General features: G+C 40.6%; 1 protein-coding gene across 2 annotated transcripts in view; it reads left to right on the plus strand.

Annotated features, from left to right (window-relative positions):
• LOC106884493 (U3 small nucleolar RNA-associated protein 14 homolog A) overlaps positions 1–24,549 on the plus strand; it is a 102,405-nt gene that overhangs the window by 57,196 nt on the left and 20,660 nt on the right. For both annotated transcript variants that reach the window (XM_089338881.1, XM_089338880.1), the window contains exons 8-11: positions 313–435; positions 5,600–5,694; positions 18,660–18,783; positions 22,574–22,651. In XM_089338881.1, coding sequence (XP_089195007.1) covers positions 313–435; positions 5,600–5,694; positions 18,660–18,783; positions 22,574–22,651 — 420 coding nt within the window. The remainder of the gene's footprint in view (positions 1–312; positions 436–5,599; positions 5,695–18,659; positions 18,784–22,573; positions 22,652–24,549) is intronic.

Below are 24,549 nucleotides of genomic sequence, written 5' to 3' on the forward strand. Positions count from 1 at the left end.
CTTTCCTGTCACAAACTCTAAGGTCTTATTCCACATGCCTTTAAAGGTGCAAAGTCAGTGGATGACTTGTTGACAGTGGATTTGGAAGTAGCTGAGTGATTTTCAGAGAAGCACAAAAGTAAGCGAACGTTTATGTGCATTTACACACACACACACACACACACACACACTTGGCTTGTAAGATCAGTATACTATCGCATGAAATTCACTGTGATATTTGGTTACATGCTGAGCTCAGATATTTTAATTTGTAGCCTTGTGCCCATGTATTATAAATCATTTTATTGTTATCATTTGTCATGTCTTTCCCAGCCTCACAATTCTCTTGAGCTTGAGGTGTATAAGCTACTTCATGGAGATGAACACATGCCGACTGATTGCCAGCCTCTATCAAGAGTTGAACAACGTGCTTTGAAAGCAATGGATCTTAAGAAGGTAAAAGCTATCTTGTTTATTAATTATATAATGTTTTATGTTATTATTAGGTCTTATATTTTTTATTACTATTAATAATGAGATTGGTTAGTGGTTGAATTTTCAGACCATAGACTTATGGTATTTCATGATGCCTGTTTATATTCTGTTTTTGAATCCTGCTGATAACTTTATCCGCCTGGTTTGATAAAATGATCACCTGCCAAATTCTAGAGTCATTCTAGTTATTTGTATTTTTGTGGACTTTTGCCTATGAGCTTGTGCCTGCAGACCAAATATTATTACCTCCACCTTAGCGAAGGTGGGGGTATTGTTTTCAGTTATGTTTGTTTATTTGTCCATGGACAAGATATCTCAAGAACTGCTAGATGGATTTGGATGAAACTTTCAAGGATGTTTGGCCTTGTGACTGGGAGGAACTGATTAGATTTTGGGATCAATCCAGTACTAGACAAGGATTCTGGATTATTTTTGTTTTTTTACTTAATTTTTGAGAGTGGTCAGGTCCATTTTTAGTATTCTCATTTGTGAGAGCAGTCAAGTTTATTTCAGATATTCTCATTTTAAAAATCATCTCTGGCTAATCGTTCAGAGGACGTTGGTGGATTTGCACTCTCTGATTCCTCCACCTCCTCTTCTTTTTCTTCTTTTTCTTTTTCCTTACGATGATCTGGCAGAATTGTTAGCATGCCAGGCAAAATGCTTAGTAGTATTTTATCTGTCTCTATGTTCTGAGTTCAAATTCTGCCAAGGTCAACTTTGCCTTTCATCCTTTCAGGGTTGATAAATTTAGTACCCATGAAACACTGGGGTCGATGTAATCGACTTATCCCCCACCTTGAAAATGCTGCCCTTGTGGCAAAATTTCAAATCATTAAAGTGGCTTTTCTTTTGGTTTTACATTCTGGGGTTCAGATCTCATTTATATTGAATTTACCTTTTCATCTTTTCAAGGTCGATAAAATAAGTACCAGTTGAGCACTGTGGTTGAGGTAATCAACTTGCCACTTTCCCCAAAATTTCAGTCCTTTTGTTTCTACATGGCTGGCCGTTTGCCTAATAAGGGATATATATATATAAGAGAGAGAGAGAGAGAGATGGTGAAGATCTATATTATTCTGCATTTGTATGTTCAAATCTCAGGTACATTTGAAATGTGTAATGAAACAATGTCAAGAAGATCTTTCAATTTATGCATTAAAAGATATATCAATAGGTAGTTAAATTAAAGTGAAATAAACTTAGCAAATAGCTGTGGATGTTATACTTTTATCTTTTACATGTTTCAGATCAAAGTTTGTGGCCAAGCTGGGGTACTGCCATTATTATTATTGTTTTGTTATTAGGTTTGAATTGTTATCAGTATAATGAGAATACAGGCATCAACAGAAGGGAAAATGGATATGATAGTTAATTAGCTAGCTAGCTAAACATGTATGTAGGTGAGTCTGTAGATATATCATTAGATATGTGAGATAGTGGAAATGAAATGAAAAGAAACGAAAATAATATGAGCCTTGGTCTTGGTTGGACTTCAAAAAGTGTAGTTTATTTTTATATATATATGAAAATGTTTTATTTTAATTCATCTTCTATTTCCTTAAACTATAAAGCACATCATATCTATTAAACACATAAAATAACGTAAATAAGCAGTACCTTCTAAGTTCATTTCAATTACATTTCAATGTACCATTTTGATTAAATGGTAGAATATTTTTGAAATTCTTTACTTGTGTTTAATATATTAACAATGTTTTCAAATATGCTGACTTACATCCTGAAATTTCCATGGGTCTTGCTAATTATTGTTGGATTAGCAGAAGTGTCAGAGTGACAGATAAATGTCATTTAATATTTAGTTACAACTTATGTTCTAATTTCAAATCCTACTGAAGTAAACTTTGCTTTTTAATCCTTTCAGGATTGATAAAATACCAGTCATATATTGGTATCAGTAAAATTAACTGTACTCCTTCCCCAAATATGAGGCCTTGTTACAGAAATTTTTATATGTATCTGGTTCTTGTAGGAAATAAAAGGTATCATAAATAATAAGGGTGATGAACTGCTAGAATCATTAGCATGTTGGACACATTCTGAGTTAAAATCCACTGAGTTTGACTTTACCGTTCATTTTTTCCTGTTAAGTACTCTCCTCTGCCAAAATTAGAAAGAATTATTGTAGATAATATTTTGTGGTATTTGTTTTGGGGATCAATTTTGTTTTAAATTTTCTGGGGTCAGTAAGTACCAGTCAACTACTGATGGTAATCAACTAATTTTCTCTCCTCAGAGTTGCTGACAGTTTGCCTAATTGGAAGCCTTTATTATTTATTATTATGAAGGAAGAGCAGAGGATTGGAAGAATCAGTGGAGTGTTTGACAAAATAGCATGTGATGTTCAGCTAAGTTTACCTTTTGAGTTCAAATTCCACTGGCACTCCATGCTATGTGCAATAGGCTCCTGTCATTCTTTTGGGGGATATTATAAGAGAGAGACTAATGTTCTATCTATATGGATAAAAATAAGACAAAAGCATTAGTCCTTCAAAAGTCACTCAGTATATACTGGGTATGTGAGTGTGCTTTCATGTGTGTAAATTTTGCAATTTTTTTTTTTAATTTCTTCTTTTTTCAGGAATAGCTTGATGTATTGGTGAACCATCAATAATGTTGGTGAGCATGAAGATTAAAATTGTAGTTGAAAAAATTAGCTGAAGGCATCTGGATATTGGAAAAGAGTTACCTATATCATGATGATTTGCACTGGGTATCAAAACACTGACATCATAACTGCTGCTCAGTGCTCTGTGAACACTGTAAAGGATGTAAAATGTGATATGGACAGCTGCAACAACGGAGACACCAAAGCTGTAGCCTGCAGGTAGAGGCACAGCTGGCTTTCTGACTGCATCTGCATTTCAGAATTCATCCAACCACTGTGGAACTAAGTGATGGAAGATCCGAGCTCCAAGCAATGGAATCTGAGCTTTAGCAAGAGAAATGGATGTTGGAATTGCTACTATGAAGCTGGTCCCGAATGAGGACCTTAGCCACCACCTTTACAAGATGTGTAAGGGACAAATTCTGACGGCCAAGGCAAGGAGAACTACTTGACGAAAGTAAAGAAGCTCCTGAACAAGCTGGAGCATCCTGTTGAGCCAGGGATGATTTGGTTCTTCTCAGATGAAAAGAACTGTCAGGACGAGTTGCACAACATCCAGAGCAACACATAGCTTGCCTACAATCCATGTGATGTCCTACATGTCATGAAAACCAATTACTCCCAAACTGTGATGGTTTTAGGTGTGTCTCCAGTGACAGTGATATCATACTATCCCTCATCTTTGAACAGGGCCTTGGGCTCAATTTAGGCAGCTTTGTGAAGCTGTTGGAGACTGGTCAAATCCTGGTTTGAGAAAGTTGCTTCTGGAAGGTCTTCTGTGTGGCAGCAGGATTTGGCTCCTTGCCATTCCTCTAGAAAGAGTCAGAAGTGGTTTTTGGAGAATTTCTATAACTTCACCAGCCCTTATTTCTGACTTACTAATTCCCCCCAATATATGTCCCATGAATATCTGTGGGACATGGTTGAGAAATACATGAACTACTCTACATGCAACACCAAGGCTGAGCAGGTGGCTAAGATCAAAGAAGTGTTTGAAGGTCTTCCTAGGGACACAGTGAGGAATGCATGTGCTAAATTCTGGGGCTGTGTTGAGGCCATGGTAGAAGCAGAAGATAGTTACTTTTAGTAGATTATCTCCTAGCCATATCTAATTGATATTTTTTGATTTTTTAAAATACCTTTATTTTTGGATGGGATATTGTTTTCTTTTCCTTTTATGCAAACTGTCAAGTTTAACCCAAACACTCTGTATATAGTTATGCAAATATATATATATCCATGTGTATATGTGGATTTTTTTATTATTACCGTAACTGCTGATGTATTTTACAAAATTTCTTCAATCCTCAGTTCACTTAGCTTGTCTATTAATAGGTAGCAGCAAATCATCAGGAATTACTATCTTAGATAGACACTTGTATCTCTCGTCAGTGTCTCTTGTCTGGTTTCCTATATTCTATTTAATTCTGTCCACATAGCTGTCAGTAAGACTAGCTATTACATCATCAAGAAATATTACTGGTTTGATATCCAAGAAGAAATTTATCTCATATTGTTTTCTTTGTGGCAGTATAATATATTGTACAATATCTCAATGCAATAGCCAGCTGTTGATAAGAATCGCTCCTTCGTCATTTAGGAGTATTTTCTATGATAGACTGTTCTTCTATTGCAGGAGATATTTCTCTCTCTTCATAGTGTTTCTGGAATAGTACACTATAGCCTTAGTTCACCTTAATTGTAAGAATAATTACCAGATCATTTAGGACTTGTAATAGACTGGTGTCTATACTAGGGTTTATCCTGTTAGTAATTAAAAAAAAAAAAACAGGTGTGGTGGGGTGTGCTTAGCTCTTACCTTTAAAGTCTCATTTTGGTTTTTGTGATATTTGTAATATACATATAGTTGCCAGTTGGATAAATTATCCAGCTAGCAAGTCTTTGGTCACAAATTTATTTTCGATTTTAAGCATTTCATTATACTTGTAAGAACAAAGCATTTTTCTTACCTCTTTTTATTAAGTTAAAGAAATAGGTATAAAACATTTTTTTTTTGTGAGGTATGTTTGTCTGGAATATATTAGCATCTTATTTAGTGAGAAAAGAGAATATTGTCTCTCATCTGCTTACAGAATCTTCTATTTCTGTGGCTGGTTGGAAGATTTGCACACATCACACACATTTAGATCCCCTAATTCACAAAGTGAAATAGATGGTAGATTGGCAGAGAAGTTTGAGCGTAAGGTAGAATGCCTTGTATTTTTTTTCCTTTTATGAGTTCAAATCTCACCAAGATTAATTTTGGTTTTCCTCTTTTCTGGATGGAATTGATTCTTCTCTCTGTTACAGCATTGGCTATGTTACACTGTAAGAAGAATCGGAGGATACCACTGACATTGTCCCTTCCTTTTGAAATGGAGAAAGGTTAAGCAAAGGGCTAGTCAACTTGTTTACATGAAAAACTGGTGTGCAAAGTTCCTATGTGCATGTAATTGATAAGAACTTGTCCAAATACGAGATTATTTTCTCTTTCAGGCCCAAATACGGCGAAGTGAGTTGATGAAATATAAAGCCTTGTTAAATTACCAAGAAATTAAGCAGCAATGGAAAAACAAAATTAAAAGCAAGCGGTATGTTTCCAAATTATAATTATCTGTTGACTGATTTAAAGTTTTTGTATCAGTTGGTCAGAGGAAGAAAGATAGTGTTTATATTTGCAGATCCTCCTAGATTTATGTGATTGATGTTCAACTTCAACATCTGCGGAGAAAATGTGGGCTTGAAACAGAGTGAGTACTGCTAAAGGTAGTGGCGTGAAACTGTGGGGTATGTTAGATCTATCAAAATAAAATGTGAAACAACTTAGTCAAAAACTAAAGAGAGAAAATTTCTGTGGGGTCGTTTGACTTACTAAAATCAGATGCTAGATTTCCCTAGAAAAGTAGATCAGGGGGAAAAAAAAGGATGTTACCCTAAGTTTGGCAATCCAACAGAGATGAAGTTTGGAAGGAAGGATGGAAGGAAATAAAAAAGAACGGAGGAAAATGAAAAGGAAGAAACAGGAAAGAAATGTAGATAAAAACAAAGAACACGTTGGATAATGTGGTCCTAGATGTGTCTGAAAATGGAATGGTCATGGTCAGGATGATTTGATCATTGTTCTGTTAGGCTAATCCAGAGCTAAACAAAAATAATGAATAAAAACTAGGTGTGTTATCAAGAGGTCAACTGGAAAGGAATGAAGAGGATTTTGAATTGAGTGACGTGTTTGTTAGAATAAGACTGAGGTTGAGCAGATGAAGGTGAGCCATCAACTTCTAAAAACTGAGTTTTTTGCAGAAGTACCTTGTTTTCTGCAGGAGAAATATTAACCTCATTGGTGAAGATATATGTGGAGCAAACACTTAGTGGTTTACTAGCTGACATACCCGGTAATTTCCGGAAAAGTGGGGCTTATCCCTTGGTTCTGTTCTCAATTGTTTTGCTAATTCAATAATAATAATACAAAGTATGTAGACCTTAAAATGGTTTTTGTGCATTTACAGAGAATACCAACCTGTCTTACCCAGGATTTTGTTTTTAAGAATTCCCAATAAGTTATGAATACCCAAATTGTGAAGTCAGTTATGTAATAACAGGAAATTAGTTACCCGATAGTAAGAATTCAAATAAAGTATCCCCAAAAAGGGCTTTAATGCATTCCCAGAGTATATAGAACTTAGGAGGAAATACCAATAAGGTAGGTATACTAAAATCATGAAGCATGTTACGTAACAACAGGCTAATCAAATATGAGATAATAACAATTCAAAGTAAATAGCTCTAAAAAGGGCTTTTGTGCATTCCCAAGGAATATAACCCTTAGGGGTGCTAGTGTTGAAATAGATTTACAATGAATGTAGAAACAGATTGACATTTAGTTTTACATACAAATAAATCTGCATGTAGATTTAAAAATAAAATAACATGTAGATTATCAATGCATTTACAACACTTATAAATATTACAGTTAAAATATAAATACCTGATGATTTGGTGAATCTTATTAAATTTGCAGAGCTTGATAAACAACATTTTTCTTCTTTCATTCTGGGGCATAAATAAACAAATAATTAAGATTGCCGACACTTGAGCATCCCACACAAAGTTGGCCATGGGAGAAAACTGGTTCCGCAAGGTTCAAACCTACCATGTTCAAGGACTGTCTCTGGGCCTTGTTAATCCTCATTGCAAAGCTCAATTTCAACGGGAATTGCAGGTGCTTGTACTGGAAAGGCATATCCAAGGGAATAAGTTGAATTCTAGGAATGAATACAGGCCCACCGCTTGCTTTACCAGTCAAAAGTCGTGTGTCATTGCAAAGCTTTGGTGGATTGAGGTTTCAAAGTAGCATACCTGGTGCCCCAATTTTGAGGTGCAAGTTGTAAGGTGGGAGGCCAGAATTCAACTGGATAATTCACAGCTTCATCAGTGTTGAGTACAGTGTCAATGGAATTGTCGATGTGGAGCTCACCTGGCAACTGTTCCAGAAGTTTAAAGTTCAAACCATCAACTCCCACATTCTTTGGAGCTAAAATGGCACGGGTTTTCAGCCAGTTGTGGTATGTAAACTGGTTCCTCGGGTTAGGAAACACCTTGTTCATTAGTTCCTTTAAATCAGATATCATATGTCCAAAAGGCAAGCTTATCCGGCCAACCTTCTCGCCATCCGAAGTGCCATCATCGACGTCCAACAGTTGCTTTGAAAAGGTTCTGTCTGCATCATCACCACAGAGCTGCACTTTCATGTTGGTTGTGAGTCTTAGCTTTTGCACACTGCTCCATAGGTAGGACGACTTTATGCTGGCATTTACTTCTTGTGCCCTTTGGAACCACTGGAAGGGTTTGTCTAAAATCTACTGCTAGCATGACTGTGGAACCTCCCATGAGCCTGGTGTTGTGTCTCAGATCCTGAAGGGCCATGTCAAGAGCTTCAAAGAAAACCTTATGGCACATTGTTGCTTCATCCCAGATGATTAACCTGCATTCACCCAGAAGTCTGCCTTTTATAGATTCACAACTGATATTGCAGTTTGCCTTCTCTTTCTTGGACAGGCCCAAAGGAGTTTGAGACAGGAATGAGCTGTGCAACCACCACTAAGCAGAGTTGCAGCTATTCCACTTGACGCCACTGCTATGGCAATGTGTTTCATTTGGTGCAGTTTAGCCAGAAGAACGTTGGTGACAAATGCATCCACAAAGAAAAGACCGCCTCTTTCATTTTCAATGCTCGAAATAATGGTGTCATAAACACCCAGTTGGTCCTCCATCGGTTGTGTTCTTTATCAGCTATATACGCCCTCATGTCCTCGATGTCATAGCTTATTTCTCACAGGTGCTCAAATGCGAGATTGTTTGCTGTCTGCTCCGGTTGAGGCTGACCAAATGTAGAATTGCCTTGACCTTCCATAGTTTGCACTCGGGCGTCCAGGTCAAGTAATGCCTCATTGTAAATGACATTATTGAATGTGGCAATTTCTGCTGAGGTTTACCTTTGAATCCTTTCTAGATGTCCTGTTATATGGACTGTTAGATATGTAATTCGTCTGACGTTCCGTGTGTCATGTGGTTCGTCTGAGTTCATTGTTTCATTGTTGTTGTCTTGTGGGACTGTCGTAGTAAAATGTCATTGATATATATATGGCGGACATGACTTTTGTTTATTCATAACGAACATTGGGTGAGTGCGTTCTTTGTATGTAATTGAACAATAAATGTAATAATTAAACTGTATAACTCGTTATGTTATCTCTGCGAGTCAGTCCGAGGGAAACATAACAGAGTTTATTGGCGTCGCCGGTAGGATCGATAGGATACATACTTACTTTACCGTAAAATTATTCATCGTAATAACAATGGCTGAAAAACAGACAGTAGAACTTATTAAATTGTTTAGGGAACAAATGGACAAGCAAATGCAACAACATCAGAGAGATATGGACGCTCTGTTAAAACTGTTTGGTGCTCGACAAGTTGAAGGCGATTCTAGTGGCTATTTTTCAGCTGCTTCAACAACAGTGTCGATTCCACCATTTACTGCATTTGATTCAGCGACAGAACTATGGCCTGATTACTGGTCAAGATTCCGTACGTTTGTGGCTGCTAATGCTGTACCTGAAAAACGCATGGCACAAGTGTTCCTGACCAATCAGACTGCTACTGTTTACAAACTACTTGCTAATCTGGCTACCCAACAAAATCCGCCTAAAGATATCAACAACTTGATAATGGACGAAATCGTTGACTTCATGAAGGAACAGTTCGACCCTAAACTTTTCATTGTGAGAGAGCGTTTCAAGTTTTGGAGTGATATGCAGCGGAAGCCAGGCGAAACTCTCCAGGAGCTGGCAGCATGTATACGCCAGGATGCAGCTACCTGTGATTTTCCAGCGATCACCAACCCACAGGATGAATGCATGGCATCGGGTGATCTGTTGCAAATTCAAATACAGTGTTTTCTGCATCACCAGGTTCATTGTCTTCCTCAGTTGTGTACCGCGGTCGCAGCTGTTCCCAGTGTCGTCTCCACATCGGGCCATGAGGTATGACCTTCACGTTAAAGCAGCGAGTACCCAATGACTTCTTAATGATTGCTGGTACCCATCGGGGATCTTTGTCTCGGCGAGGTCCATAGTAGAGTGCATACACAGGATCTCCGGCCTTGTACTGCCTGGTAACTTTAGCGTCATCAGCACTCACCGTGGAGTACTCCTGCAACAACGACTCCCTTTCGGAATTAAGTCAGCACCTGGTTACTTTCAGGAGATCATGGAAAACCTGACCCATGATCTACCTGGAGTGGCCGTCTTCCAGGATGACATGCTCGTCAGTGGGAAAGATGCAAACAGTCACTTAAACAACCTAAAGTGTCTGCTCACACGTCTAAGCGACAATGGACTCAGATGTCGCCGTGAAAAGTGCCAGTTTGCACTACCCAGTGTAGAATACCTTGGACACATTTTGTCGGCTGAAGGGATCACTAAGGGATCCAAAGTCGAAGCAGTCTTAAAGATGCCATCTCCAACGAACGAATCAAGCTTGAAATCTTTCCTAGGTTCAGTTCAGTTTTATGGAAAGTTTATCCCAAACTTAGCCAGTATAGCAGAGCCACTCTATTGCCTTACGAAAAAGTCAACTATTTGGAAGTGGGGAGATGAGGAACAGTCAGTTTTTGATCACTTGAAAAATGTACTTTCATCAAGTCAAGTTCTGATACACTTCGATCCAAACAAAACTTTGGGACTGGCTTGTGACGCATCAAACGTTGGTATTGGAGCAGTCCTGTTTCACCGCTATCCTGATGGAAGCGAGCGCCCAATATCCAATATGTCCAAGACTCTCACTTCTGCACAGCGTAACTACAGTCAAATTCAAAAGGAAGCCCTAGCTATCATATTTGGCTTGCAGAAGTTTTACCAATATTTGTACGGTCGTAAATTCGTACTCGTGACTGACCACAAGCCACTGACATCACTATTCAGTCCGAGGAAAGGGACGCCACTTCTCGCTGCTAACAGACTAGCACGATGGGCCCTGTGGCTGAACCAGTTTGACTACACCATTGAATATCGGAAATCAGCAGATCATGGCAATGCTGATGCCCTCAGTCGCTTGCCATTCGGTGATGATAACGACTTTGACAGAAAGGAAAATGGTGAAGACATAGACATGGTGTGTGCCATCAAAGCTCTTAGTATTCAAGTCCAACCTGTGGATGCTAACGTCCTCCGTCAAGAGTCAGGGAAAGATCCAGTGATATCTACAGTGATGCGCTACGTCCGTGAAGGCTGGCCACCAAAGAACATGGAGATCAATGACGAAGTCAACAAGTTCCGTAAGTTATCAAACTCACTTAGAATCTGTCATGGATGCCTTATACATGGATCTAGAGTTGTGATTCCACATAGCTTGCAGCCAAAGATCCTCAATCTTCTGCATCTCGGACACTTTGGCATGGAACGCATGAAACAGCTAGCAAGAACTGCTGTATATTGGCCTGGTATCGATGCTGCTATAGAGATAGCCAGTCGACGATGTGATTCATGTAACGAACATCAAAGGCAGCCATCTAAGCCTCCAGTTCACCCATGGATGTTACCAGAAAAGCCGTGGAGCCGCTTACATCTGGACCATGCAATAAATTTTATGGGTAGAGATTGGCTGGTGATCACAGATGCTTATTCCAAGTACCCATGCATTCATCCTACTTCCTCTACGTCCTCCAAAGCCACTTTGAATCTGCTTGAGGAAGACTTTGCGCACTTCGGATTTCCTCACACACTGGTCACCGATAACGCACCAACTTTTACGTCTGAGGAGTTCCAGAGCTGGTGCAAAGAACGCGGGATCACACACCTGACAGGTGCACCTTACCACCCAGCTACCAACGGAGCAGCGGAACGTTTGGTGCAGACCTTCAAACAAGCTCTGAGGAAGTCTTCTCTTCCGCCGACACGAGCACTTCAAGAATTCTTGATGCAGTACCGGAGAACACCGACATCCTGTGGATTCTCTCCAAGTGAACTTTTGAATCACCGGCAGATACGAACAAGGATTGATTCTCTGCTGCCATCGCCAGTACACATTGCTCAAGGCAAACAGTCTAAGGAAGCACATAAGTCTCAGGTGACTCCAAGCTCGGCTGATGTCGCTAAAGTTACCAGGCAGTACAAGGCCGGAGATCCTGTGTATGCACTCTACTATGGACCTCGCCGAGACAAAGATCCCCGATGGGTACCAGCAATCATTAAGAAGTCATTGGGTACTCGCTGCTTTAACGTGAAGGTCATACCTCATGGCCCGATGTGGAGACGACACTGGGAACAGCTGCGACCGCGGTACACAACTGAGGAAGACAATGAACCTGGTGATGCAGAAAACACTGTATTTGAATTTGCAACAGATCACCCGATGGAGATCTCGGAAACTGTGCCACTAACACAAAGACAAACCAGACCCAAGACCATGTTACCCGTTCCAGAGTATGGACCAGACAACCCAAGACGGTCCAAGAGAACCCGTAAAACCCAAGAGAGACTTTGCTGTTGATACTTCTTGTGTAGCATCAATTTCAGTGGGGAGGTGTTATATGGACTGTTAGATATGTAATTCGTCTGACGTTCCGTGTGTCATGTGGTTCGTCTGAGTTCATTGTTTCATTGTTGTTGTCTTGTGGGACTGTCGTAGTAAAATGTCATTGATATATATATGGCGGACATGACTTTTGTTTATTCATAACGAACATTGGGTGAGTGCGTTCTTTGTATGTAATTGAACAATAAATGTAATAATTAAACTGTATAACTCGTTATGTTATCTCTGCGAGTCAGTCCGAGGGAAACATAACATGTCCTCTGCCATGCTGGTTTTGTGGATCGCCCAAAGCTTGTGAGGTTCACGCAAGCCACACGTCATCAATATAATAGAAAATAGCTGGCGCAGTTGACTTAGTGCTGTGCTGACTGCTGCTTCCTCCAGTATCTGGTCCCAGTGCGCATCGTCGTCCAGTAGTCCATGTTTGGCGCAGGCTTCTCTATAGGTTGTGCAGACTTCTCATTGTGTCTTCGAAAGTCTGTGAATGATGTAGGACCTCTCACAGTGTGTAGCAGTAGATGCAGAAAGAAGCACTCCTGCAGATTAGGGTGCACAGTGTACACCTGCCTGATGGCTCCACTTCTGAAGACAGCATCTTCTTCCCAGCCCTCAGTTTGCATTTCTTGCTTATGTCTGTTCCATCTATTGTTGCCCAGGTATAGTACACGGGGTCCTCTATATACAACAGTGTTCGGATAAACAGATCACATTGGCATAATTTGAAGAAAGCTGCCAAAGTAGTTTCTCATGGATTTAGAACTATGTTTCAAGTATTGTCTTGTGTGAAATATACACGCTGGCCATTTTCAAGATGTACAGATAGATTTTGAGGTATTCCTACATGTAAACAGGGTGTGACCTTTGTGTTGAGAGTGCATTTGTCTAAAAGGAGAACCGTTCTTCATGCAGCACTTGTCAATTGGCTGAAGTGATATGAAAGGCATCATCATTCATGGTATATTCGTGAAATAAGTGGATTTATTGTTTAGGAAAATACTATTTACTTCTTTAAGGGTTGTACTGAATAAATTGCGAAAATAACTCTAACAGTTCAAATACTAAGAAATAAGCATACTCAGTTTGATTTATACCAGATAATATAGGAAAATGTAGTTATATATATAAGGATCCTTACTCGTGTGTCAAGTTCATCAAAATCAATAAAACAATCTTTGTGACTGGAGATTTTACTGGGCATGTTGGGTGGCAATCCAGTATCTTCACTGGTGTACACGGGGGCCATGGTATTAGTTCCCGAAACGATGAAGGAAATAGGCTACTGGAGTTCTGTGATGCATGTAACCTTTTAATCTGCAACACTAACTTCAGGAAGCCAGACAGCCACCTGATAACCTATCAATCAGGGAACTCTGCTAGCCAGATTGATTTCATCCTCACCAGACAGCGGGACGCAGGGTTGCTCTTAAATACAAAGACCCTTCTGGGTGAAGAATGTACTCCCAGCATAGACTAATCATTAGTGACTTTAGACTTGAGGCCAGAAGAATTCCAAGAAGCAGACCAATCCAGAAAAGAAGGATTTGGAAGCTAAAGAACCCTTCACATGGCCAGAGATTTAGGAACATCCTCATCAAGAAATTTGATGAGAGGGAGGAGGAGCTACAGACATCGGACATAGAAGGTAGCTGGAAATTCCTATGAGACAGCTTACTGAGTGCCACAGACCAATTCTGCAGATGGTGCAAAGTCCTTTCCAGACCTAGAGTAATGTGGTGGTGGAATAGTACGGTAAACAAAGCCATTAAAGCAAAGAAACAGGCCTGGAAAGCCTGGAAGAGTGGGGGTAGCAGGGAACTGTACCAGATAGCCAAAAGGGAGGCTGGGCGGCAGAAATACATAGCCAAGGGTGAAGCAGAGAAGAAGTTTGCCAATGTCCAGGAGCATGTGGACCAAAGAACTGGAGTATTTCAGATTGCAAGGCAGTGTGAGAGAGAAAATTGTGATATCACAGGAGAGAAGTGTGTCTGCATGGATGATGTTGCACTAGCTTTTAATGATTCAGAAAAGAGGCTTGGAGAATCCATTATGAAAGACTGCTGAACGTGGAGAATGAATGGGAGGAGGTGAGCCTGTCAAATGTTGACCTAGTAGAGGAACCAGCTATCTGAATAGACAGCTCCCTGGTAGATAGAACAATTAAGGGTATGAAGCCAAGAAAAGCCACCGGCCCATCAGGAATCACTGCTGAGATGCTTAAAACATCTGGTGGTGTGGGCTATGGCCTAGTCACCCGCATTGTAAACCAGGTAGTTCATGATGGATTCATACCCAATGACTGGCATAGCAGCACCATAGTCAACTGCTACAAGGGTAAAGGTGATGCTTTAGATAGAAATAACTACAGGGGTATCAAACTGCTGGATCAGGTGATGAAGGTCACGGAGAGGGTCATAGCCCATCTCATTAGGGAGAGAGTCAGCTTAGATGAGGTGCAGTTTTGTTTTGTGCCAGGGAAAAGCACCACTGATGTGGTAACTGCAGGAAAAATATCTAGCCAGAGATAAACCCCTATACTTCGCTTTTGTGGACTTGGAGAAAGCCTTTGACAGGGTCCCTGATCCCTTATCTGGTGGGCGATGTGGAAACTGGGGATTGACGAATGGTTAATAAGGGCTGTACAGGCCCTATATGGAGAGGCTGTGAGTTAGGTTAGGACTGGCAATGAGTATAGTGAAGAATTCTGGGTAGTAGTAGGGGTCCACCAAGGATTAGCCCTCAGTCCCCTTTTATTCATCATAGTCCTCCAGATAATAACAGAGCAATTCAAGACAGATTGTCTCTGGAAGTCCTCTATGCTGATGACCTGGCCCTCATAGCAGAATCACTACCAGAACTAGAGAAGAAATTTCAGGTGTGGAAACAAGGCTTAGAATCAAAAGGCCTTAGAGTCAATGTAGCAAAGACCAAAGTTGTAGTAAGTAGGAAGGCGAACACATCGCCCCCCCCCCTCAAGTAGGTGGCCCTGCTCGATCTGTAGAAAAGGTGTAGGTAGAAACTCCATAAGATGTACCCAGTGTAAGCTATGGACACATAAGAGGTGCAGCAACATCAAAGGAAGATTAACTGGGAAGATAATAGCGGTTGAGGGAACCTGTGGAAGAGGAAGACCTGGGATGAGGTGGTGAAGCACGACCTTCAAACATTAGGCCTCACCGAGGCAATGACTAGTGACCAAGATCTTTGGAAATATGCTGTGCTTGAGAAGACCTGGCAAGCCAAGTGAGACCATGACCTGTGGCAGGCCTCACTGAGGCAATGACTAGTGACCAAGACCTTTGGAAATATGCTGTGCTTGAGAAAACCCGGCAAGCCAAGTGAGACCATTATCCATGGCCTATGCCAGGAGTGTAACTAGCCCACTTATGCGTACCTTTCCTTCATTGGACACTAAACTCTGTTTGCGAAGACCTGTTGAGGCAAGTGAAATTGAAATCAAATTCGATGACTGACATCCGTGCTAGTGGAGCACTAAGAGAACCATCCGAGTGTGATTGTTGCCAGAGCAGCTGATTGGCTTCCGTGCTGGTGGCACGTAAAAAGCACCATTTGAGCGTGATCGTTACTATTGTCACCTTACTAGCCCTTGTGCTGGTGGCATGTGAAAAAATATTTGAGCGAGGTTATTGTCAGTGCCGCTGGACTGGCCACCTGTTCAGGTGGTACATTAAAAACACCATTTGAGCGTGGTCATTGCCAGTAGTGCCTGACTGGTCCTCGTACTGGTGGTACGTAAAAGCACCCAATACACTGGTTGGAGTTAGGAAGGGCATCCAGCTGTAGAAACTCTGCCAGATCAGATTGAAGCCTGGTGTAGCCATCTAGTTCGCCTGTCCTTAGTCAAATCGTCCAACCCATGCCAGCATGGAAAGCAGACGTTAGATGATGATGATAGCTTTCGTGTGCGGCAGATGCATGGGAGCAATATACACCACAGATACTCATAAAACAGATTCCATCATATGCCAGTGGGAAAAACTAGAAGTAGTTGATAGCTTCCGCTACCTAGGTGACCAAGTTAGTAGTGGAGGTGGATGCTCAGAGAGTGTTACCACTAGATTAAGAATAGCCTGGGCACAGTTTAGAAAGCTTGTACCTTTGCCGGTGACAAAGGGCCTCTCGCTCAGAGTGAAAGGTAGATTGTATGATGCATGTGTGCGAACTGCCATACTTCACGGTAGTGAAACATGGGCTGTGACTGCTGAGGACATGCGTAGGCTCGAAAGAAATGAAGCTAGCATGATCCATTGGATGTGTAATGTCAATGTGCGCCCTGAGAGAAATGTTGGCTATAAGAAGCATCGAATGTGGTGTGCAAGAGAGACGTTTGCACTGGTATGGTCATGTACTATGGATGGATGAGGAGAGCTGTGTAAAGAACTGCCTTCCAAAATAGTTGAAGGAATCCGGGGTAGAGAGAGACCCAGGAAGACATGGGATGAGGTGGTCAAGCATGACCTTCAAAAGTTGGGCCTCACAGAGGCAATGACGAAAGACAGAGACCTCTGGAGATATGCTGTGACTGAAAAGACCTGGCAGAGTTCACAGCTGTATTCTACACCAGTTTTGCATAACCAGCCCCAGCCCATTCAAAAATACCTTGGATTGTAGGGCGACATGCTGTGCTTGAGGAGACCTATTGAGTAAAGTACATCAACATCAAAATGAAAATCAAATGGAAATTGTAGTTGTGATCCCTGTGCTGGTGGCATGTAAAAAGCACCATTTGAGCGTGATCGTTACTATTGTCACCTTACTAGCCCTTGTGCTGGTGGCATGTGAAAAAATATTTGAGCGAGGTTATTGTCAGTGCCGCTGGACTGGCCACCTGTTCAGGTGGTACATTAAAAACACCATTTGAGCGTGGTCATTGCCAGTAGTGCCTGACTGGTCCTCGTACTGGTGGTACGTAAAAGCACCCAATACACTGGTTGGAGTTAGGAAGGGCATCCAGCTGTAGAAACTCTGCCAGATCAGATTGAAGCCTGGTGTAGCCATCTAGTTCGCCTGTCCTTAGTCAAATCGTCCAACCCATGCCAGCATGGAAAGCAGACGTTAGATGATGATGATAGCTTTCGTGTGCGGCAGATGCATGGGAGCAATATACACCACAGATACTCATAAAACAGATTCCATCATATGCCAGTGGGAAAAACTAGAAGTAGTTGATAGCTTCCGCTACCTAGGTGACCAAGTTAGTAGTGGAGGTGGATGCTCAGAGAGTGTTACCACTAGATTAAGAATAGCCTGGGCACAGTTTAGAAAGCTTGTACCTTTGCCGGTGACAAAGGGCCTCTCGCTCAGAGTGAAAGGTAGATTGTATGATGCATGTGTGCGAACTGCCATACTTCACGGTAGTGAAACATGGGCTGTGACTGCTGAGGACATGCGTAGGCTCGAAAGAAATGAAGCTAGCATGATCCATTGGATGTGTAATGTCAATGTGCGCCCTGAGAGAAATGTTGGCTATAAGAAGCATCGAATGTGGTGTGCAAGAGAGACGTTTGCACTGGTATGGTCATGTACTATGGATGGATGAGGAGAGCTGTGTAAAGAACTGCCTTCCAAAATAGTTGAAGGAATCCGGGGTAGAGAGAGACCCAGGAAGACATGGGATGAGGTGGTCAAGCATGACCTTCAAAAGTTGGGCCTCACAGAGGCAATGACGAAAGACAGAGACCTCTGGAGATATGCTGTGACTGAAAAGACCTGGCAGAGTTCACAGCTGTATTCTACACCAGTTTTGCATAACCAGCCCCAGCCCATTCAAAAATACCTTGGATTGTAGGGCGACATGCTGTGCTTGAGGAGACCTATTGAGTAAAGTACATCAACATCAAAATGAAAATCAAATGGAAATTGTAGTTGTGATCCCTGTGCTGGTGGCATGTAAAAAGCACCATCCGAATGTGGCCGATGCCAATGCTGCCTTGACTGGCTTTCGTGCTGGTGGCACGTAAAAAGCACCAACCGATTGTAGCCATTGCCAGCCTCCTCTGGCCCCTGTGCCGGTGGCACGTAAAAAGCACCCACTACACTCACGGAGTGGTTGGCATTAGGAAGGGCGTCCAGCTGTAAAAATACTGCCAGATCAGACTGGAGCCTGGTGCAGCCTCCTGGCTTCCCAGACTGCAGTCAAACCGTCCAACCCATGCTAGCATGGAAAGCGGATGTTAAACGATGATGACGATGAATGTAGGAGTTAGCTAAAGCTAACAACTCCTTAAACAAACACACCCTGACAGAATTTCCTACATGTGTAGTAGATAATGGTATCAATTATGAAGTAGGGATGTAACCAGAGTGTGAAAAATGTAACTGTAGGTCCCAGATTTGTAAAGTAGCTACAACTTTACTTACAGCAGCATTAATATGCTGGTGTGTGTTTCAGTGTTATGATCAGTATTCTTGCATTTTGTAATATAATCTTTAATTTTTCTTGTAGTTATCGACGTGTGTTGAAAAGAGAGAAGCTTGAAAAGGAAAAATCTCGTGTTAATGAATTGGCAAAAGATGATCCTGAAAAATTCCTGAACCAAATGAAAATCATTGAAAAATCTCATGCTAAAGTAAGTTGGAGAGCCAGCAGTCATTGGTGAATCATAGCAACTGAATTTCATGTGTATACAATTGTTGTTAACCCCTGGTTAATTTTGACTGAGCATAACTATGATCAGCTGTAACTACCTTGTATTCTTTTCCCAAAACATAGCATATCTATGGCTTGTAATGTATTTTCCAATGCGTTCTTTTTGGAGACAGTAATATGTGATTTTGTTAGATTTGCTTGCTATTTCATGCAGATTTAATAATCATGTAGTGGTACCCTCGTTGGCTCATTTTTATGCAGCTGGTTACTAGTGTTTAAAGATGTGTCATGAATCATTGTAACTTTATACATTTGCTTGCTTTATAATTCTGAGGCCTCATACAAGGTGCATTTCAGAAGTTTTAAAACTTTTTCAGGAGACATTCATTTCAAAGAAGTACAAAACACTAATTTCTTTCAAAATAGGATCCTCTGACTTCAGTGCACTTGTTGTAGTGCTTCAGCCATTTCATGAAGTCTTCATTGTAGTCCTCCAAAGTGAAGATATTCAGGACCCTTGTCACAGCCTCCTTCATCTTCAAAACGACTGCCCGTGAGGTTCTCGTTCAGCTTGGGAACATCCAAAAGTCATAGAGCAAGGTCTACACTGTAGAGAGGATGAGGGACAGTTTTGAATTCATTGCTGTCAAGTAGTTGGTTACAAGGACGCTTATCACTGAGCACCCAGGAACAAACTTAGTACAAATTTTGCTCATGTTGAGATCTTTGTGGATAATCTTGTGTACAGTTGCCACATCAACTCCAAACTGGATTCTGATTGTCTTTATAGACACACAAAAGCCTTCATCCAGAAAATCGTGAATTTTCTCAACAAGCTCTGATGTTTGGATACCCTCTCTCCACACCTCCTATAGTCTTTCACTTGTGCCAGCATGAAAGTTAATCCATAAACACTCTGGGGCATTTCATTTCTGCAGTATTTTTGCTCAGTTAAACACAAACTTTTATTGCATAGCAAGCTTCCAAACATCCCAACTGCATTCTGCAAACTAGTCAGCTGCAACAAGCAGTGTTTAACAGGGTGTGTTTAAAGTACTGTTACAACTGTCTCCTTTAATCTGGAATAACAAAAGTTGACAGGTCCGCTTACTCATCATCATCATCATCATCATCATCGTTTAACGTCCGCTTTCCATGCTAGCATGGGTTGGACGATTTGACTGAGGACTGGTGAAACCGGATGGCAACACCAGGCTCCAGTCTGATTTGGCAGAGTTTCTATAGCTGGATGCCCTTCCTAACGCCAACCACTCAGAGAGTGTAGTGGGTGCTTTTACGTGTCACCCGCACGAAAACGGCCACGCTCGAAATGGTGTCTTTTATGTGCCACCCGCACAAGCCAGTCCAGGGGCACTGGCAACGATCTCGCTCGAAAATCCTACAGGAGCCAGTCAGGCGGTACTGGCAACGGCCACGCTCAAAATGGTGCATCTCATGTGCCACCCGCACAAGAACCAGTCCAGGGGCACTGGCAACGATCTTACTTGGCTTGCCGGGTCTTCTCACGCACAGCCCATTTCCAAAGGTCTCGGTCCGTAGTCATCGCCTCGGTGAGGCCCAATGTACGAAGGTCTTGCCTCACCACCTCAGCCCAGGTCTTCCTGGGCCTACCTCTTCCACGGGTTCCCTCAACTGTGAGGGTGTGGCACTTTTTCACGCAGCTATCCTCCTCCATTCTCACCACATGTCCATACCAGCGCAATCGTCTCTCTTGCACGCCACAACTGATGCTTCTAATGTTCAGCTTTTCTCTCAAGATACTTACACTCTGACGGGTATTCACATTGACATTACACATCCAACGGAGCATACTGGCTTCATTCCTTGCGAGCTTACGTATGTCCTCAGCAGTTACAGCCCATGTTTCACTGCCATGTAGCATGGTTGTTCGTACGCATGCGTCATACAGTCTGCCTTTTACTCTGAGTGAGAGTCCCTTTGTCGCCAGCAGGGGTAAGAGCTCTCTAAACTTTGCCCAGGCTATTCTTATTCTAGCAGCTACACTTTCAGCGCACCCACCCCCACTACTAACTTGGTCGCCCAGATAGCGGAAGCTATCGACTACCTCTAGTTTTTCACCCTGGAATGAGATAGAAGTTGTTTCCTGTTTGTTTGCAGTCTTTATTGCACCTGAACATCTGCCACAAACAAAAACTAACTTGCTAGTTAACCTACCTTTGATGTTGCTGCACCTCTTATGTGTCCATAGCTTGCACCGGGTACATCTTATAGAGTTACTACCTACTCCTTTTCTACATACTGAGCAGGGCCATCTACCTGAAGGGGTTTGTGTTTTATCTACCTTCCTACTTATTAGGATTTTGGTTTTAGCTAGGTTGACTCTAAGGCCCTTCAATTCTAGACCTTGCTTCCACACCTGAAACTTCTCCTCTAGTTCTGATAGTGACTCCGCAATTAGGGCAAGGTCATCAGCATAGAGGAGCTCCCAGGGGCAACCTGTCTTGAACTCCTCTGTGATTGCCTGGAGGACTATGGTAAATAATAGGGGGCTGAGGACGGAACCTTGGTGGACCCCTACCTCGATATATAATAATGATTTACTAAAATTAACAATAATCTTGGACACTTATAACAGCCTTACCTAATAAAAGTTTAAAAACTTTTAGAATGCACCTCATATTTTACATACCAGACTATATGTGTTTGAATGTATTAAATGTCTTTAAAAAATAAAGGACACATTAGATAATGTAGTCCTAGATAAACTGTCTGCAAATAAGACAGGATGTTTATAACTGGAAGTGTTAGTGGAAGGTGGGGGTACAATGCTCATAAACATTTTGCTGGAGCCTTTGAAACTGGTGGGGAAAAAGGAAGAGAAATAGCCATGTCATGTGAGTTTTTCATTCAGACAAATTTGATTTGAATGCCTGCAACAGCGCAGGCATCCCTAATGGCTCCCAATAGTAGATAGTGAGAAGAAATCTTAGTTATTACTTCAATGTGTGGTGACTGCCTAAGTTCCAGGTTGAGCTGACAGTGCCTGGCACAGGCCCCTGTCTAAGAATAGATCCCTAGTGAAAAAATCATTGATATACCAAAATAACATCTGGATATGAACAGGGTAGAGGTTGTTACATCACACGGGCAGGTGACAAGCTCTTTAAACTTGGTTGGCAATCCCCTACGGATGGTGAGTCAATAAAACATGTGGTACTGGGTGATGGTGGAGGTGTGAAGTGAAGTAGTGACATACACACTTGTATTTGTTATGTTTGAAAATGTAGACTTCTTAATTGTACCAGGATTCAAGTATCTCATGTAACACTGTCTGATAGTGGACTGGTAGGAGTTGATTGAAGCTTTGCCATATCAGCTCTCCTTCAGAATTTGTTTAGAGAAAATCTGCAAGATTTGCCTTAACTCTGGTCATAAAAAAAATAAAAACATAGCACTGAAGGACCAGGTGGTGTTGTTAAAACGAAGACAGATTACATCTGCCACTCAAGAACTGATACAGTCCATCCTATAATTTATGCAATTTCTGTCTTCTCAGTTTTATTTGCCATTCATGGGCTAACCCAAAGGTATGATGGAAGATACTTGCCCAAGGTATCAAATCTGAGACCTCATGATTGTGACACAAACTTCTTAATCAGACAACAATGTCTCCCGCCTCTTTATGTCTAATCATAATTGTATTGAATCAGAGCTAAGCAGCAGTACCAGTGCTGTTATATCTAAGGATTTTTCCTCTTCATTCATTTTTTTGTTTTTCATATTTTCAGGAACGGATTTCATTAAAACATCGTGGAGGTAGTAAATTCCAGAAAAGACTGATGATGTATGCCAAATATGATCCTAATGTGAGTAAACTGTTTTAGTTTGATCTTAGCAGGTTTGAATTGTGGTCGAATAGACAGCTGGAACCATAATATGTGTATACATGCACACACCACATGCATGGCTTTATGGTTAAGAAGTTCACTTCCCAACCATGTGGTTTCAGGTTCAGCCTCAGTTCGTGATATTTTAGGCAAGTGTCTTCTATTGTGACTCCATACCAACCAATAGAGGGGAAACTGAAAGAAGTCTGTTACATTTGTGTATGGGAGTGATTTTATATTTCTCTGTTTCTTTACATGCAGTCATTGTAAATAATGGCCTCACTGTTCATGCAAACTGTACTGTCTGCTTGCAGTCCATTGCAAAAGCATGTCCAGGCTTTTTGAAATGTTGCATGATCTTGCTTGATCAAATTGCCTGTTCATGTGATGTTGTTTGTTTCCAGTTTTCTGTGTAGCCACGTCTAGGCTATTTGCTGTTGGATAAACTGGAAAATTATTACCTTGTTTCAAAAAGGTTCAGTGATAAGGCATACAACCATTGCGAACTCTGCTCTAATGTAATCTCACCCAACCTATGCAAGCATGGTAAATGGATTTTAAAATAATAATGTATATCATCATCATCATCATCCATGTACATACGTATGTTTGTATATATATATATTTATTTATATATACAATTAAACCTTGGGAGAGGCATTATGCCGGTAATAAACACACGCACTGGTTCAGTCCTTTATTAATTTATAAACAGTATATAGTTTTTTGTTAAATAATTTCATTGCACTCTTGCAATCTCTTCAGTAACTTGTCTCTCCACTTCCATTTATTTTGAATGTATGATTTGGCGTTGTTTTGAAACTGTTCGGTATGAGCATATGAATGTGTGTAAGCTCGTATGTGTGCAATGAAATTATTGAGTGCAATGAAATTATTTAACAAAAAACTATATACTGTTTATAAATTAATAAAGGACTGAACCAGTGCGTGTGTTTATTACCAGCATAATGCCTCTCCCAAGGTTTAATTGTATTTCTTTCAACACACGTATCCACATCAAGAATCTTGCACACGAAATACACATACAAAATATTTATCTATATTTATTTATATATATATATAATATAATATAGGATAAATTCTTTATAAGAATTTATCAAGTAGTCAGCGTGAAAAAACTTCATAATGAAAAAAATAATGAAAAAAATTCATTTTTTCATAAATATAAATAATTTTATATAAAGGGCATTAACTGTGTAGTAATGCCTCACGCTTCGAGGGACTAAATAAGTAAAAAACTACCAAAAAAATAAGCAACATATTTACTGAAAGCGAGGGAATGCAGCTTTCAAAATATATCTCTTAAAAAACATTTAACTTAACGGTAGACCACTGGTTTCTCAATCAAATACAGAAAAACTGTGAAGTAACCTGCATTCTTTTGTTCATCAGTACTCGTATGGTCAAGATACATAAAAATAAACAAGAATCAACATACCACGATGTAGCCACCACAGTACGATGACTTCTGTCCATAATTATATATCCATGAAAGAGATTTGAATTTATCCGGTTGCATCTCAGTAACATGTGCTTATACAGAATAATATTCAGTACTGAATATATTCTAATTATTTATAATATAATATAGGATAAATTCTTTATAAGAATTTATCAAGTAGTCAGCGTGAAAAAACCTCATAATGAAAAAAATAATGAAAAAAATTTCGTAATGAAAAAAATTCATCATTTTTTCATAAATATAAATAATTTTATATAAAGGGCATTAACTGTGTAGTAATGCTTCACGCTTTCAGTAAATATGTTGCTTATTTTTTGGTAGTTTTTTTACTTATTTAGTCCCTCGAAGCGTGAGGCATTACTACACTGTTAATGCCCTTTATATAAAATTATAT

Source organism: Octopus bimaculoides, chromosome 21, assembly GCF_046866305.1.
Source record: "Octopus bimaculoides isolate indiv1 chromosome 21, ASM4686630v1, whole genome shotgun sequence".
In the NCBI taxonomy this organism is placed as follows: domain Eukaryota; kingdom Metazoa; phylum Mollusca; class Cephalopoda; order Octopoda; family Octopodidae; genus Octopus; species Octopus bimaculoides.